The following is a 14022-nucleotide window of genomic DNA, read 5'->3' as shown; positions in this document are numbered from 1 at the left end:
GCTAAGCATTAAGTTCTTGAAAAGATATCATTCTGAACTCTATTTTTTAAAATAATGATAGTGATAAATGCTGGGGATTGAACTTGTACATCTTTTATATCAGTCAACTAACCCACTGGACCCAGGCCCATCTTAATAAATATTAAGAGTGGCATTTCCCTGAAGATCTAGTATGCTTTATGGAGGCTGCTGCCTTTAGTTCTTTCAGCAATCCTGTGAAGTAGATGTGATTATCTGGATGCAATTAATAAAGAAGGAACCTGAGCCTTGAGAGGTAAGATAGCTCACTTAGTGCTCAGAGAAAATAAACAACAGGGAAGAGATTTGAAATGCCCAGAAACTAACCAATTTGCTTCTGTCTCCCAAAAAATAGGATGAAAAAATTTAACTTCAAAAATTCTATCCTGATTCAAAGTGTTTTTAGATTTATTTATTGCCAGTGTTTTTTGTTTGTTTGTTTGAGATGGGGGTCTGACTGTTCCCCAGGCTGGGTTGTAGTGGAACAATCATAGCTCACTGCAGCTTTGACCTCCCTGGACTCAGGTGATTCTCATACCTTGGCCTTCTGAGTAGCTGGGACTACAGGTGCACGACACCATGCCCAGCCAGTTTTTATATTTTTTATAGAGATGTTGTTTCACCATGATGTCCTGGCTGGTCTCAAACTCTCAGGCTCAACGATTCACCTGCCTCTGCCTCCCAAAGTTCAGGGATTACAGGTACAAGCCACCATGGCCCAGCCTATTCTCAGTATTATTTAAAGATACTATGGATATACATTAGATTGAGTCTGCCTTCAGACAAGAAAATAAGTAGAAGATTATTTACAGTTATCAAAGACAGATCTAGTGATTTTAATGATAGTTCCAAAATGCTGATTTTTCTATTGGCAGGCTCTATTTAATATTTGCTTCATTAATTATATTTCATCTTATTTCTAATGATGCATTTTGATGTTTCTTCCTAATAATACCACAATTTTTGTGTCTTTTTCTTTTCAGGCTATTCCAGGTATTTCAGAGAAGGAAAAGGCTGGTAAGTTAACATTCTGATTATATTTTCTTGCCAATCTATTTTAGAATGAAATTTTATCTTAAAGTAGGCATTTTATTAAATACATAAAATGTATACATCTCATGACTATCTGGGAAAATGTTTAAATTCTGTGAAAGAAATTTGTTTTGCTCAATATATGAGAAAAATATATGTGGTTTTCTGACATAATGACATTGTGTTAGAATAAGACGTGTGCTTGTTGTGATCTTCCTCATAACTGCAACCAGTTTTTTTCTTAAGTAAAAGAATTAGATGTTGATCAGTGTTCTGGGGAATGGTCTTTGGAAATCAGTTGTTAGTAATTATCAATATTTATTTTTAATTTCAATGACTTATTTAGTAGTCACAGAAAAAGATGTAATTGATATTTAATATTGATGCTTGCTGGGCATGGTGGCTCACACCTGTAATCTCAGCACTTTGGGAAGCCCAGGCAGGCAGACCACAAGGTCAGGAGCTCAAGACCATCCTGGCCAACACAGTGAAACTCCGTTTCTACTAAAAATACAAAACATTAGCCAGGCATGATGGCAGGTGCCTATAATTCCAGCTACTCATGAAGCTGAGGCAGGAGAATTGCTTGAACCAGGAGGCGGAAAGTTCAGTGAGCCGAGATCACACCATTGCACTCCAGCCGGGGTAACAGTGTAAGACTTCGTCTCAAAAACACAAAAAAACAAAAACAAACCAAAAAACCTGGATGCTATACTATCAAAAATATAGTGATGAAACAATGTGAATAATTGTATTAAAGAAAAAACTATAGTATTTTTCTATGTTCTGTGCTCTAATTATAATTATTTAACAGTATTATGGAAAATGGACAATGAGACAGTATTACAGAAAATGAGAAATGAAACTATGAAAAATTAGACTTGGATTGGTAGATCCATGTCTAATTGGTAGATCCAAGTCTAATTTTTCACAGTTACATTTCTCATCAGTCCTTGTGCTTTAAAAACAAAATCATACTGTCTTATGAGCTCTGTATAATAAAAACAAAAGCAGATTAAAGGTATATTATCTAACTTGAAGTACATCACTTAGTTTGTAGACATTTGTGATTTTTAAAAGCTATATTAAGTTTATAGTCTCATATTAGAGAAAATACTAAAATTTCAAGTGCCTTTACACTAACGCATTAGAGTTTGTCTGAGGGGGATGTTTGCTTTCTATGTCAGTGATCTTATTTTTGCTGCTAGATAGTTTTCACACAGAATTTTCCTAGTTTGTGTCCTTCAGTGAGCTAAACTTTTCTCTAATGTTTAGGCTATGTCTCATTTCTTCATTTTAATAATGTTGAAAAGTTTCCCTTCAGAATAAAGGGGAAATATTGAACTGGCATCATATGTCAGCTCAAGAGAAAAATTACTCAACAATGTGCTAACATCATACGGATTAATAGCAGGTTAGTGCAAAAGTAATTGCAGTTTTGGCCATTGAAAGTAATGGCCAAATTGAATGGATTTAAAGTTTTAAATCTCCAGTATCTTAAATGTGTGTTCCCATGATTCCCTGCAATTTACACAATGTACATAACAAAACAAAGTTGTCTCCTATTCCAGAATGTTAGCAAGTTTTTTCACATCCCAAGAAAAAAATTGGGATGTGAGTTGTTGGCTGGTTGGGAGGGGAAAGAAGAAAAGGAAATGACATCACTGGAGGAGATGGGAAGGCAGAGAGTTATCTTTCTCCTTTTCCAGTTAAATGGCTTCAGTTTGACAGAGAGAAGCACTTCCTGCTGTCAGGCTTCTGAAATATTTTGAAACGTTACCTATTTATTTATTTATTTATTTGGGATGGAGTCCCATTCTGTCACCCATGCTGGAGTGCAGTGGTGCGATCTTGGCTCACTGCAACCTCTGCCTCCCAGGTTCAATCGATTCTCCTGCCTCAGCCTCCTGAGTAGCTGTGATTACAGGCATGTGCCACCATGCCCAGCCAACTTTCATATTTTTATTAGAGACAGGGTTTCGCCATGTTGGCCGGGCTGGTCTCAAACTTCTGATCTCAGGTGATCTGCCTGCCTCGGCCTCCCAAAGTGCTGGGATTATACGCATGAGCCAACCGCATCTGGCTTGAAAATATTTTTAAAACAAAGAATTAATTAAATAGGGAACATAAATATAATGTAACCGCTACTTTTTACCATAATCCTGGAAATTTTCCTCCTTAAGCTCAATAATTTTTAAAAATGATATTAACTGTCCTTCCTTATTTAATCTTTTTGAGTCTTTTCTATATGGGTGAGGCACACATTAAGAGTTGAGAAATTAAATTTGCAGAGGTTTCATAAGATGACACATATGACCACCACAGGCCCCTGGCACCTGGATGCCCCATCTCAGATACTTAGCAACTCAGGATGGACTGATTTGAGCAAAACCTGTCATCTCCTCTTTATGAAAATATTAGAATGATTAGAATTTACTCCAGAATGAATTTTTATTTAGATTTTTGGAGAATATGCTGACATATTTAGGATAAAATATAATTTTTTATCATTTAAGTATAAGAAAGAATTTTTTTTAAAGAGGTAAATTTACCTGTCAAGAAAGATGCTCATGTTTTAATATTTTATGAATCATGGCAACAAATATAACAATTCAAAGGAGAATGTGATTTATTTCAAAAGTTTTAGGTACTGTAACAGTCTAAGCAATCTAATTCTTGTATTTCTAAGCTGTATTATTTGAAATATTGGAAATATTTTGAGTGTTCTATATACAAATGTAAGCCTTGTTTATTTCATCTTTACGGATCTCTGTTGGTAAGCTTCCATTAGATAGAAGAACAGCCATCAAGGCAGAAGAGCCACTCAATCTTCTTGGGGTTAATTAAGCCTTAAATAGGATTAAGCTTCATACCCACCCCTAAGGCCTGACATCCTTTTTTCTATCTTTCTAAATGAATGTAGCCTATTGTTCTTTATTAAGAAAGTCTATTTTTAATCTGTGTGACCTCTCATCCAAGCTAACTGGAACCAACTCTGCCAGGCTTTGTGAAGCTCTGAACGAAATCATGTGGGGCACATTCCATTAATCATCCTTGAATTGCAGTTGTGTCATTGCTCTGTGTGTGCTGTAAGTAGCTATCTTCTATTCTGATCCTGGCTGCCATGATAATATAGCCCAGTGGGATCAGTTCTGCTGCTTGTCTCCTGCCCTGTGATGACAAAAATCTTCAAAGGGAGGGAAGTTTGAAACAGCTTTTTATGGATTCAGTCATTCCACAAATACTGAACAGCAGTGTGTTCTAGGCATCATATTAGGTTCTACTGAGGAAGCAGCTATGAATAAGGCATAGGAACTGCCCTGTAGGAACTCAGAGTCTAGTTGGAGGATATCCCATCAAGCAGGCATCCCTCCTTCTCCTCTTTTCAACTGAGAATTTCTTATCACTGCTTATTCAAAAAGCTTCCCAGGCAAGGAATCAAATCAAAATATTGTCTTCAGGAAACTCTGGATGAGAATGTGCCTTCTTAGGATCTGAGACAGAATAATAATTATAATTAGAGCACAGAACATAGAAAAATACTATAGTTTTTTCTTTAATTTTTCTTTTTCTTCATTTTGTTTGTTGGTTGCTCAAATCGTAGCTACCATAGAATCCCTTCTACCTCTCTACTTTCATCTTCTGCCTAGATCTGCAGCATACAACTGGAACCTGATGATAGCTAGAGGCAGAGAGGTAGAGTGAAAGATGGCTCATTCAGAAAAAAAACGAGGAGCATCTTTTTTTGAGACGGAGTTTTGCTCTTGTTGCCCAGGCTGGAGTGCAATGGCACCATCTCAACTCATTGCAACCTCCACCTCCTGAGTTCAAGCAATTCTGCCTCAGCTTCCCAAGTAGCTGGGATTACAGGTGCCTACCACCATGCCCAGCTAATGCTTTTTGTATTTTTAGTAGAGACAGGTTTCACTATGTTGGCCAGGCTGTGCTTGAACTCCTGGCCTCAAATGATCCACCCACCTCAGCCTCCCAAAGTGCTGTGATTACAGGCATGAGCTACCATGCCCGGCCGAGTTAATGTTATTCGAAAACTTTTTATTTAACCTTCTCCATTACTCCTACTATTCCACACAACGACCAAATATGTCAGCCAGGTCATGAATTCATGGTACTGTTTGGGGATCTGTGCCACACAAATGTGTAAAGGGGGCCATTGAAAAAGATGACTTACAGCCTGACTTTGGTTGCATTCCTTGGTCATTTTTCTCAGAATGTTTATTCTCCTGCCTGGAAGTTATTTGGTTGGCCATAAAATGTTAAAAATCAAGATAATAAATAATTATAGCCTGAAATCCTTGTGAAAGATAGCTTTCAGAAGCATATACCAGAGTCATGGTCTCTTCAAATTATGTGTTGTGGTTGTAAAGCAGAAAATAGAAATCAAACACTTCTTTGTGGTAAACGTGTAAGGGTAAAAATGAGAATTTTCCTAATTTTATTCCAACATTCTTGTAAACATACTAAACAACAAAGCCCAGACTTGATGCATTTTGGTGTTAATTTCCTTGGCTGCTTTTGATCCCTGAGAAAGAAATACAGATGAACAACAACAATAAAAACCTAAAATGGAAAGACACTTCTACCTTTTCAAGTCCGATCATCACTGCTTGGATTCAGAGAATGATTAATATGATATATCCACTCTGAGCCATGCTCCAAGATCTACAAATCCAAAGAGATTTGCTGAAAAAATAAAAATAGGACTGCTCTATTTCAGACTTCTCTTTGGAAAGATTCTGCCTGATTTTGTGTCTTCATTTTAGTATGGATCTGACTGGTTTTATTGCTGTCTTTCCCACTAGGCTGTGAACACCTTAAAGACAGAATTTGTTTCATTCAGCTCAGTACTCACAGTGCCTGGTATTATTGTAAAACTCAGCAAATATTTTGCTCCATATGCATGATACTCCCAAAGCCAAATGTAGTCTTATCTTTCTACTCTGAATGAAGCTCTTGTAATGGCAAAGGCCCCCAGCTGTTTTACAGGGTTTAGCAAGATGTGAAAATTGTCTTTATCTGGCCAGCCTGGGCCTTGACCAACATTCCAAATTCTTTATTCTCTTTCACTCTCAGAAAGTAAATTTCATCATTTTTACACTAATGGCTTATAAATACTTGCTTCACTTTTTTTTTTTTTTTTTTTTAAGTATTAAGGTCTCTGCTTGCCTGCTTCTTTATGAGGAAAGAATTTAGGGTATGCCCACACATAACTTCTCAGTGTTTCTAAAACCTAATGTAAACTAATCCATGAAATGTTGGCTGTGGTTGACTGGGCTGTTGAAAGAAAACACATTAGCTTTCAGGTATCAAGGAATTCATGAAAAATATAAGTAATCTATTCTTAAATGCCCAAGATCTTGAACTTATAGGGTATTTCAAAACACAGATAATTTTCCAAATATTTCTTCATTTTCTGTTGGTATTTTTGCTATTGCTAAGTAGCTGAGATAAATCTACTATGTTACCAAAACCAGTAGAAACTATTTTCTTTTCCTCTCAATTATATTTTAAGCAACACAGGGATATGATAATTTCTCTTTTAACACGTTCCAATTCAAATGTTTCCTCCCACATTTGGAGTGGTCTTCCCAGGTCTCCGCAGCTGAAGGTAGCATTTCATTGGGATATTTATTATGACATTTCATGCTCTCTATGATGTATTTCTGTTCATGAATTTTATGCTATATCAGGGTACGAGCTCCTTGAGGGCAGAAACTTCCTGTTTCATTTTTTGTCACCCAGCATGCAATGTGGTATCTTGCACAGAGGAGGTGCTCAAGAAATAGTTTTGAATCAATCTGTTTATTTGGCAGATGAAACAACTCATGTAGACATTCAGATAATCTCAGGTCTATCCTGAGATGTCCGGGACTTTTCACAATATCTGACGAACTTTTAATTTATTCCTCCAAAATGTCTTAGGTATATTTTGCTCCTCCCATTATCTGTTGAAAAGAATGGCTATCAGCTGTATGAAGAGATGTCTATGAACTGCCGGTATGGGCCAATGAGACAGCTTTGCGGTTCAGTGCTTGAATTTCCATTGACTTTTATCAGTAGAAAAATTAATTTCTCATTTTCAATCTTCTCTAAAGAAAGACAATTTATGAAAAGGCCCTTTGAATCAATTTTGTCAAGAAAGCAACTAAAGATCTTCCATTTAGTTCAAAATCTAACTGAGCACAATGGCTTTCACCTGTAATTCCAGCACTTTGGGAGGCCAAGGCAGGCAAATCACTTGAGGTCAGGAGTTTGATACCAGCCTGGCCAACATGGTGAAACCCCATCTCTACTAGAAATACAAAAATTAGCTGGGCATGATGGCACACACCTGTGACCCCAGCTACTCGGGAGGTTGAGGTACAAGAATTGCTTGAACATGGGAGACGGCAGAGGTTACAGTGAGCCGAGATCGCCCCACTGCACTCCAGCCTGGGCAACAGAGGGAGACTTTTTCCTAAAAAAAAAAAAAAAAAAAAAATCTTATCTGATCATCACTTATATGTCATTAAATTTTTACCTGCATAGAGTTTCCAGTGCACAGTTTGTAGTTTAGTTACCTTTATTAATAATACGAATATATACACAAATATATCCTCACAAGAAAATTGTTGATCCTAGTTTCTTTGGAGAGGTACATTTACTTTGGAAAGTTACATGTAACAAGGTATTACTTTGACCTCCCTGAGGTATACATGACTTACAGTTCTGCTGGCATCACTATACTTCTCCTATTGACCCTCCATTGGCTTAAAGCACTTCTGTAGGCAAGTTTAACATCTTTTTTTTTTAGACAGAGTTTCACTCTGCCACCCAGGCTGGAGTGCGGTGGTACAATCTCAGTTCACTGCAACCTCTGTCTCCCAGGTTTGAGCAATTCTCCTGCCTCTGCCTCCCAAGCAGCTGGAATTACAGGCATATGCCACCATGCCCAGCTAATTTTTGTACTTTTACTAGAGACAGGGTTTCACCTTGTTGGCGAGGCTAGTCTCGAAATCTCTAACGCAGGTGATCCATTTGCCTCAGTCTCTCAAAGTGCTGGGATTACAGGCATAAGCCACCATGCCTGGCCTCAACATCTCTCTCAATGGACACCATAGACATTTCTATTATAAAATGAAGACATAATTTTTAGATGTGTTTTATCAAAGTAGGAAAACTTAAAGAGTTATTAGCAACATAACGAATTCACCAATGCCCAAAAAACGGCTGGTGCCCATCTTGTTGTCTGCAGACTGTGCAGAAAACTAATCTCTCTAATTCAGGAGAAGTGTGGATCATGGATTTAAGAAACTATTTTGTCTTGACTGTTGTAATGAGTTTTTAAAGTTCTACTTAACCAAAGTGATCACTAAAGAGTCCTGATGCACATGCAGTAGGGTATTATATTTGTTTTTAAAATTTCCCAATGACATCCCTGTCCCATTCCTGTGACTCACACCTGGTAATGCTATTAACTTCTTATTAATATAAATGTTAAATCAGTTCTTTTCTATGGATTTAAAGAAATAGATAAATGGGAAAAATAACAGTACAGTCAATCACTTTTTAAAATTTTCCCTTTCTCTTCGAGTCTGTGATCTTCTTAGATATATTTATCTAAACATCTTCCCCACTGAGATGTGATTTCCTAAAAGGCAGACATCTTCCCTTCACCCCTGTAATGCCGGCCTCTTAACAGATGTTTTGGTTGAAGTTTGTGTAATGAATGGCTGAATTGATAATAATAATAACCAGAATTGACTCTATGCCTGCACTTTTCCAAGCACTTTATAGATGTGAACTCAGTTAATCCCCTAGTGACCCCATGCGGTAGGTGTTACTGTTATCTACATTATACAGGTGAAGAACCTGAGACTCAGAGTGGCTTCCTAAGATACACAGAGTCACACTATAGCCAAATCAAGATTCAAAGACAGCAATGCAGACAACAGTGCATGCTCTTAGCCGCTATGCTATACGTAATGTTTAAATGTCAAGACTTTTCAGGCTGATGAATAAATTATTTCCATAATCTGGCCTTACTCTTCCTTTCCACCCTTATTTTCCAGCCTCTTCTGGCACACACCTGCTGCTGTAGCCATGGTAACAACCTCACTTTTCTCCTCAAGCTGCTTCTACGTAACTTGACCTTTGCTCCTCCTGTTTCCCTTCCAGAAATTATCTACCCCATCCCCCAGTGACTCGTTTGTGTCCTGGCTTCACCATGAGGTCTTCTATGATAACCCCTGCTCACATTAATTTCATACTTTCTGATATGATACAACTACAGCACATAGAGTCTGAACTGGCTGTTGTAATTGATGACTGATGGACTGTCATTGTCCTTTGAGGGTTCCATTTATCTCAGCAATGCTTTCCAGCAGCTTTTGATCTTTTAAAACATCATGTAGCACAGCACGGTGCACCTAAAAGATGCTTATTTCGTTAATAATTAGGCTTTATTTTTAGAGCAATTTTAAGTTCACAGCAAAACTAACCAGAAAGTATAGTTCAAATTGTATGATATTCTGGTAAAGGGAAACCATGGAAACAGTAAAAAGATCAGTGGTGGCCAGTGGTTTGCAGAAACAGAGGAATGAAAGGACAGAGCACAGGGGGTTTCCGCATAAATTATTCTGTATGACATATAATATTAACAGTACAGTATTTGTTTTACTCCACAAAACCTTGTTAGAACTAGGTATATCCTGCCTGTTCAATAAAATTGCAATTTTTCACATGACCCTTTTAGGCTACAGAACTATATTATTTTATAATTACATGGGAGCCCAGGAAACATCTTCCAACCCATCTCTTTCAGCCTCACTCATAAATCAGTGCCATCGTAGCTTACATTTTTAAGATTTGTGAATTTTCTTTTTCCCCTTGACTAAATTATCTTCCTTTTTAAATCACTTTATTTAATCTGAACATGTCATTGGCTATTTATTTTTTATTAATTTATTGTTTTAGAGACAGGTTCACATTCTGTTTCCTAAGCTGGAATGCAGTGAGTGGTGCAGTCATGTCTCACTGCAGCTAGAACTCCTGGGCTTAAGCGACTTTCCTGCCTCAGCCTCCCCAGAAGCTGGGACTACAGGCATGCACCAACATGACTAATTTTTTAAAATGTTTTTCATATAGAGACAGGATCTCACCATGTTTTCCAGGCTGGTCTCAAACTCCTGGCTCTAAGAGATCCTCCCAACTCAGCCTCCCAAAGTGCTGGGATTACAGGTGTAAGACACCATGACTGCCTGCAATTTGGTTTTTAATTTGCATTGTAATTTGTTTGGGTCATGTGCTACTGCCCTTAACAATTTGATATTTTCAATAGACTATATTAGTATCCCCTCATTCCATTTAATCACCGTTAGTAAGATATTAAATGGTGATAGCTAACATTGTACAACCAAAAGAGGAAAGAATATAAATTTTAAAAAGGTAAATTTATTTATGTATATATAAACATGTTTATATACATATATATTTATATAAATAAATATATATGTATATAAATATGTGTTTATTTTAAAAGGAATACAAAAACAGAAAAAAAGGGTGACACAATTGATACATTTTTTAAAATAAAGAATCCTCAAGAGAAGAAAATGTCAGAATTCTATTAGACTTAACCTGAATTCTATCACTTAGCACCCTTCTATTTAAAAAAGTACACTTGAATATAGGATGTGGGGGGCACATCCATGATTTTTTTAAATTATTATTTCTAAGGCTTCTGAATGCTACATCCCAGCTGCAATGATGAACACAATAATGTCCATCTACACAAAACAAAGACCAGCCAGGTTACCCCAAGGGGGACATTAAGGCTTTCTTATTTTATGACTTTAGTAAAATGGAGAGTTGGCTTATTATATCCAGAGAACATTCATTATTTTATATTTTCAAGCACCAAAATTTAGGACCTTTTAAAAGAGTGACCTGGGTCTAACTTGTGACCTTGACTCTGAGATGGTACTCATCATTCCACAGCTAATCAGGAGCCATTCTCCCAGATGGTCCATGACAGTAGAACATAAACAGAGCAGTGACCCCTCATCACCAACTGCAGGGAGCGGCCTGGACTTTCTATGATGTGGACAAGAGGACTGTGGGGTGGAGACACACTCAAAGTGTCCTTCCAAAAACAGGTATTCCAACAGTCATACAAGTATCTTCAGGCATTCCAACAGCATTCCCATTTATAATGGAAGCCAGCTTAAAAAAAAAAAAAAGGAAGCAAAGAAAAGAAAACAACTGCAGATCGTAGATATCAAGACATTTTCCTGAAGAAAACAAAACGCAAAATTTCAGCAAAGTAGGTTTAGATTACAGATAGAAGATAGAAAGAAAAAAAAAAAAACACTGCATTTTTATTTGCCTGTTTCCTGGTAGAACCTGAGTGAGGCAAACTAACTGCACTAATGTATAGAAAGAATTACACATCTGGAAAACCTTTACTTCATCTTTTCAGCCGCTTGCTCTATCTCTATTATTTCCCATGACTTCAGCTTACCTTGCTTTTGTTTTCTTTAGTGAAATTATTTAACCCTTAGGGCTTTCAGGCTTGGTCTGGTTTTTTCAGGCTGATTTGGTTTTTAAGTGGAAAAGAATACTGCATAATATTTTTGTGATTTTCTAGAATTTACCTAGAATATACCCTATTTATATTTATTACTATCTATGTCACTTACTTTATATTTATTACCATCCATGTCACTATATTATTTACTTACTAAACTATATAAGTGACATGGATGGTAATGAGTATAAATATCTGAGCAATTCTATGGAATTATATTTTAGAAATACCTTAAGTAGACAGTGCTTTGATTTTCATTTTAGTAGCTCTAATATTGGCCTTTCTCTTCCCATTCAGGAGTTTTATCTTATTTGTCTCAAATAATATAAGTTAATATCATGGAGCAATAGAAATAAATTTACGTATTAGTATCATAGTACTGAAATCATATATAATTAAGAAAAAATGTTTACTATCCAAACATGATCTCACTGAATTCTCTACTATAAGCCTTAGGTAAATTAGATAGCATTGATATTTGAGTTTTCTTTTTCTCTGTCTTTACCCTTTCTCTTGGGAGTCTCACCCAACTAAAGATATGTCTGCACATGGCCGGGTGCAGTGGCTCATGCCTGTAATCCTGGCATTTTGGGAAGCTGAAGCACACAGATCACTGGAGTCCAGGAGTTTGAGACCAGCCTGGCCCACATGGTGAAACTTCATCTCTACTAAAAATACAAAAAATTAGCTGGGCGTGGTGGCACATACTTGTAATCACAGCTACTTGGGAAGCTGAGGCAGGAGAATACTTGAACCCAGGAGGCAGAGTTTGCAGTGAGATAAGATCATGCCATTGCACTCCAGCCTGGGCAATAAGAGTGAAACTCCATCTCAAAAAAAAAGAAAGACAATACTGCACAATCTCCAGCTCTGGCTACTCTCCCAAGCTACACATCTCATTCCAGTGGCCCCCTAGTGCCCTCACAGGAATGCTCACGTTCTCCATAACCTGCACTTCCCACCTCAGTGTTTTCGCTAATATTGTTACCTTCTCCTAAAATTTCCCTTTATATCATCTCCAGATTTCCATATGTACTTTGTCTTTGAAGATTTCCAGGATATCCTCTATTCAGCAATTGGCACTTTTTCCCCAAACACTCCAGCACTATATCTGAACTTCTTATAAGGCTGTTATCTTTTTATGCCCTTTATTATCATTAAGACTTTTTTACCTATTATATAATAAAAACCATGTCTGACTTATCTTTGCATTTCTTGCACATAAAGAACACTCAGTAATTTTTTTCAAAAATTAAAAAATTGGAAGAAAGGAAAATGGTGTTTTAATTAAGAAAAAACGCATATCCTTTAATGCACTGTTTGCTAAAGTGTGTCCTATAATTTTCTAGAATTCTTGTTTAAAAATTCAGATTCCTGGATGCCTCCAGGCCTGCTGAACCAAAATCTCTTAGGTTCAATAATCATAAATGTTAACATACTCTCCAGGGGCTTCTAATGAACACTAAAGTTTGAAAAACACTGGTTAATGTCAGTGGAAATTTCCCATCTATTATTATTCTTCCACATGTATTACATTTCAATTGGTACTTCAAAGTTTGTACTGCAAAACAACATCTTAAGTCTTAAGACAGATTATCATGGCACTGAATGACTACCATTCACATTCACATTTTAGTATAAATATAACCAAAAATATTTCTGAATATGTATTATTGCCATACAATGCACTAGGTTCATAAAACTATTGAAGACACTACCTGTACAGAACTCATAGTCAAGGTAAAAGAAGAAATGACACAAAAATATGAAGTGCATTGAACAATCAAAATAATTAAAGATACCCAGAGTGTCAACTGGTCACACATATTTACCATTAGCCAACCTAATCTACTTATTATCCAGTCTCCCAAGGACAACAGCCTTTTAAGGTAATGAAAATAACTATATATGCAGGTAGGGCAGGAGAGAAAAAGAGGACAGGGCTGTGCAGTGAGAAGCTGGGTGTCACACCCCTCACATTTAATAAGTACATGTTTATTGGAACAAGGTTCTCATTTTATTTACAAATTTCTCTACAGTTATGCACTCCTTTCTCCTCCCCAGGGCTAAATTTTATTGGCATATTGGAATAGCCTAGCAGATGTTACCAAGCACCCACATAAAAGGAATTTTTTTCTGGTCACGGTGGCCCATGCCTGTAATCCCAACAATTTGGAAAGCCCAGGCAGGAGGATCACTTGAGGCCAGAAGTTCAAAATGAGTCTGGACAACATAGTGAGACCCCGTCTTTAAAAAAAAAAAAATTAAACAATTAGCTGGGCAAGGTGACAGGTGTCTATAATCCCAGCTGCTCAGGAGGTTGAGGTAGGAGGATCACTTGAGGCCATGAGTTTCATACCTGACTGGGCAAAATAGAGAGACTCCAT

The 14022-nt window shown here is 36.9% G+C and overlaps 1 protein-coding gene across 4 annotated transcripts in view; it reads left to right on the top strand.

The window, feature by feature from the left end:
* DLC1 (DLC1 Rho GTPase activating protein) overlaps nucleotides 1–14022 on the top strand; it is a 522866-nt gene that overhangs the window by 302709 nt on the left and 206135 nt on the right. For all 4 annotated transcript variants that reach the window (XM_032288334.1, XM_032288335.1, XM_032288333.1 and 1 more), the window contains one exon: nucleotides 1002–1035. In XM_032288334.1, coding sequence (XP_032144225.1) covers nucleotides 1002–1035 — 34 coding nt within the window. The remainder of the gene's footprint in view (nucleotides 1–1001; nucleotides 1036–14022) is intronic.

Source organism: Sapajus apella, unplaced genomic scaffold, assembly GCF_009761245.1.
Source record: "Sapajus apella isolate SASKATOON/1434 unplaced genomic scaffold, GSC_monkey_1.0 scaffold21, whole genome shotgun sequence".
NCBI lineage: Eukaryota > Metazoa > Chordata > Mammalia > Primates > Cebidae > Sapajus > Sapajus apella.
The sequence above is the reverse complement of the archived record's forward strand: the minus strand, read 5'-3'. Positions and strand labels throughout refer to the sequence as shown.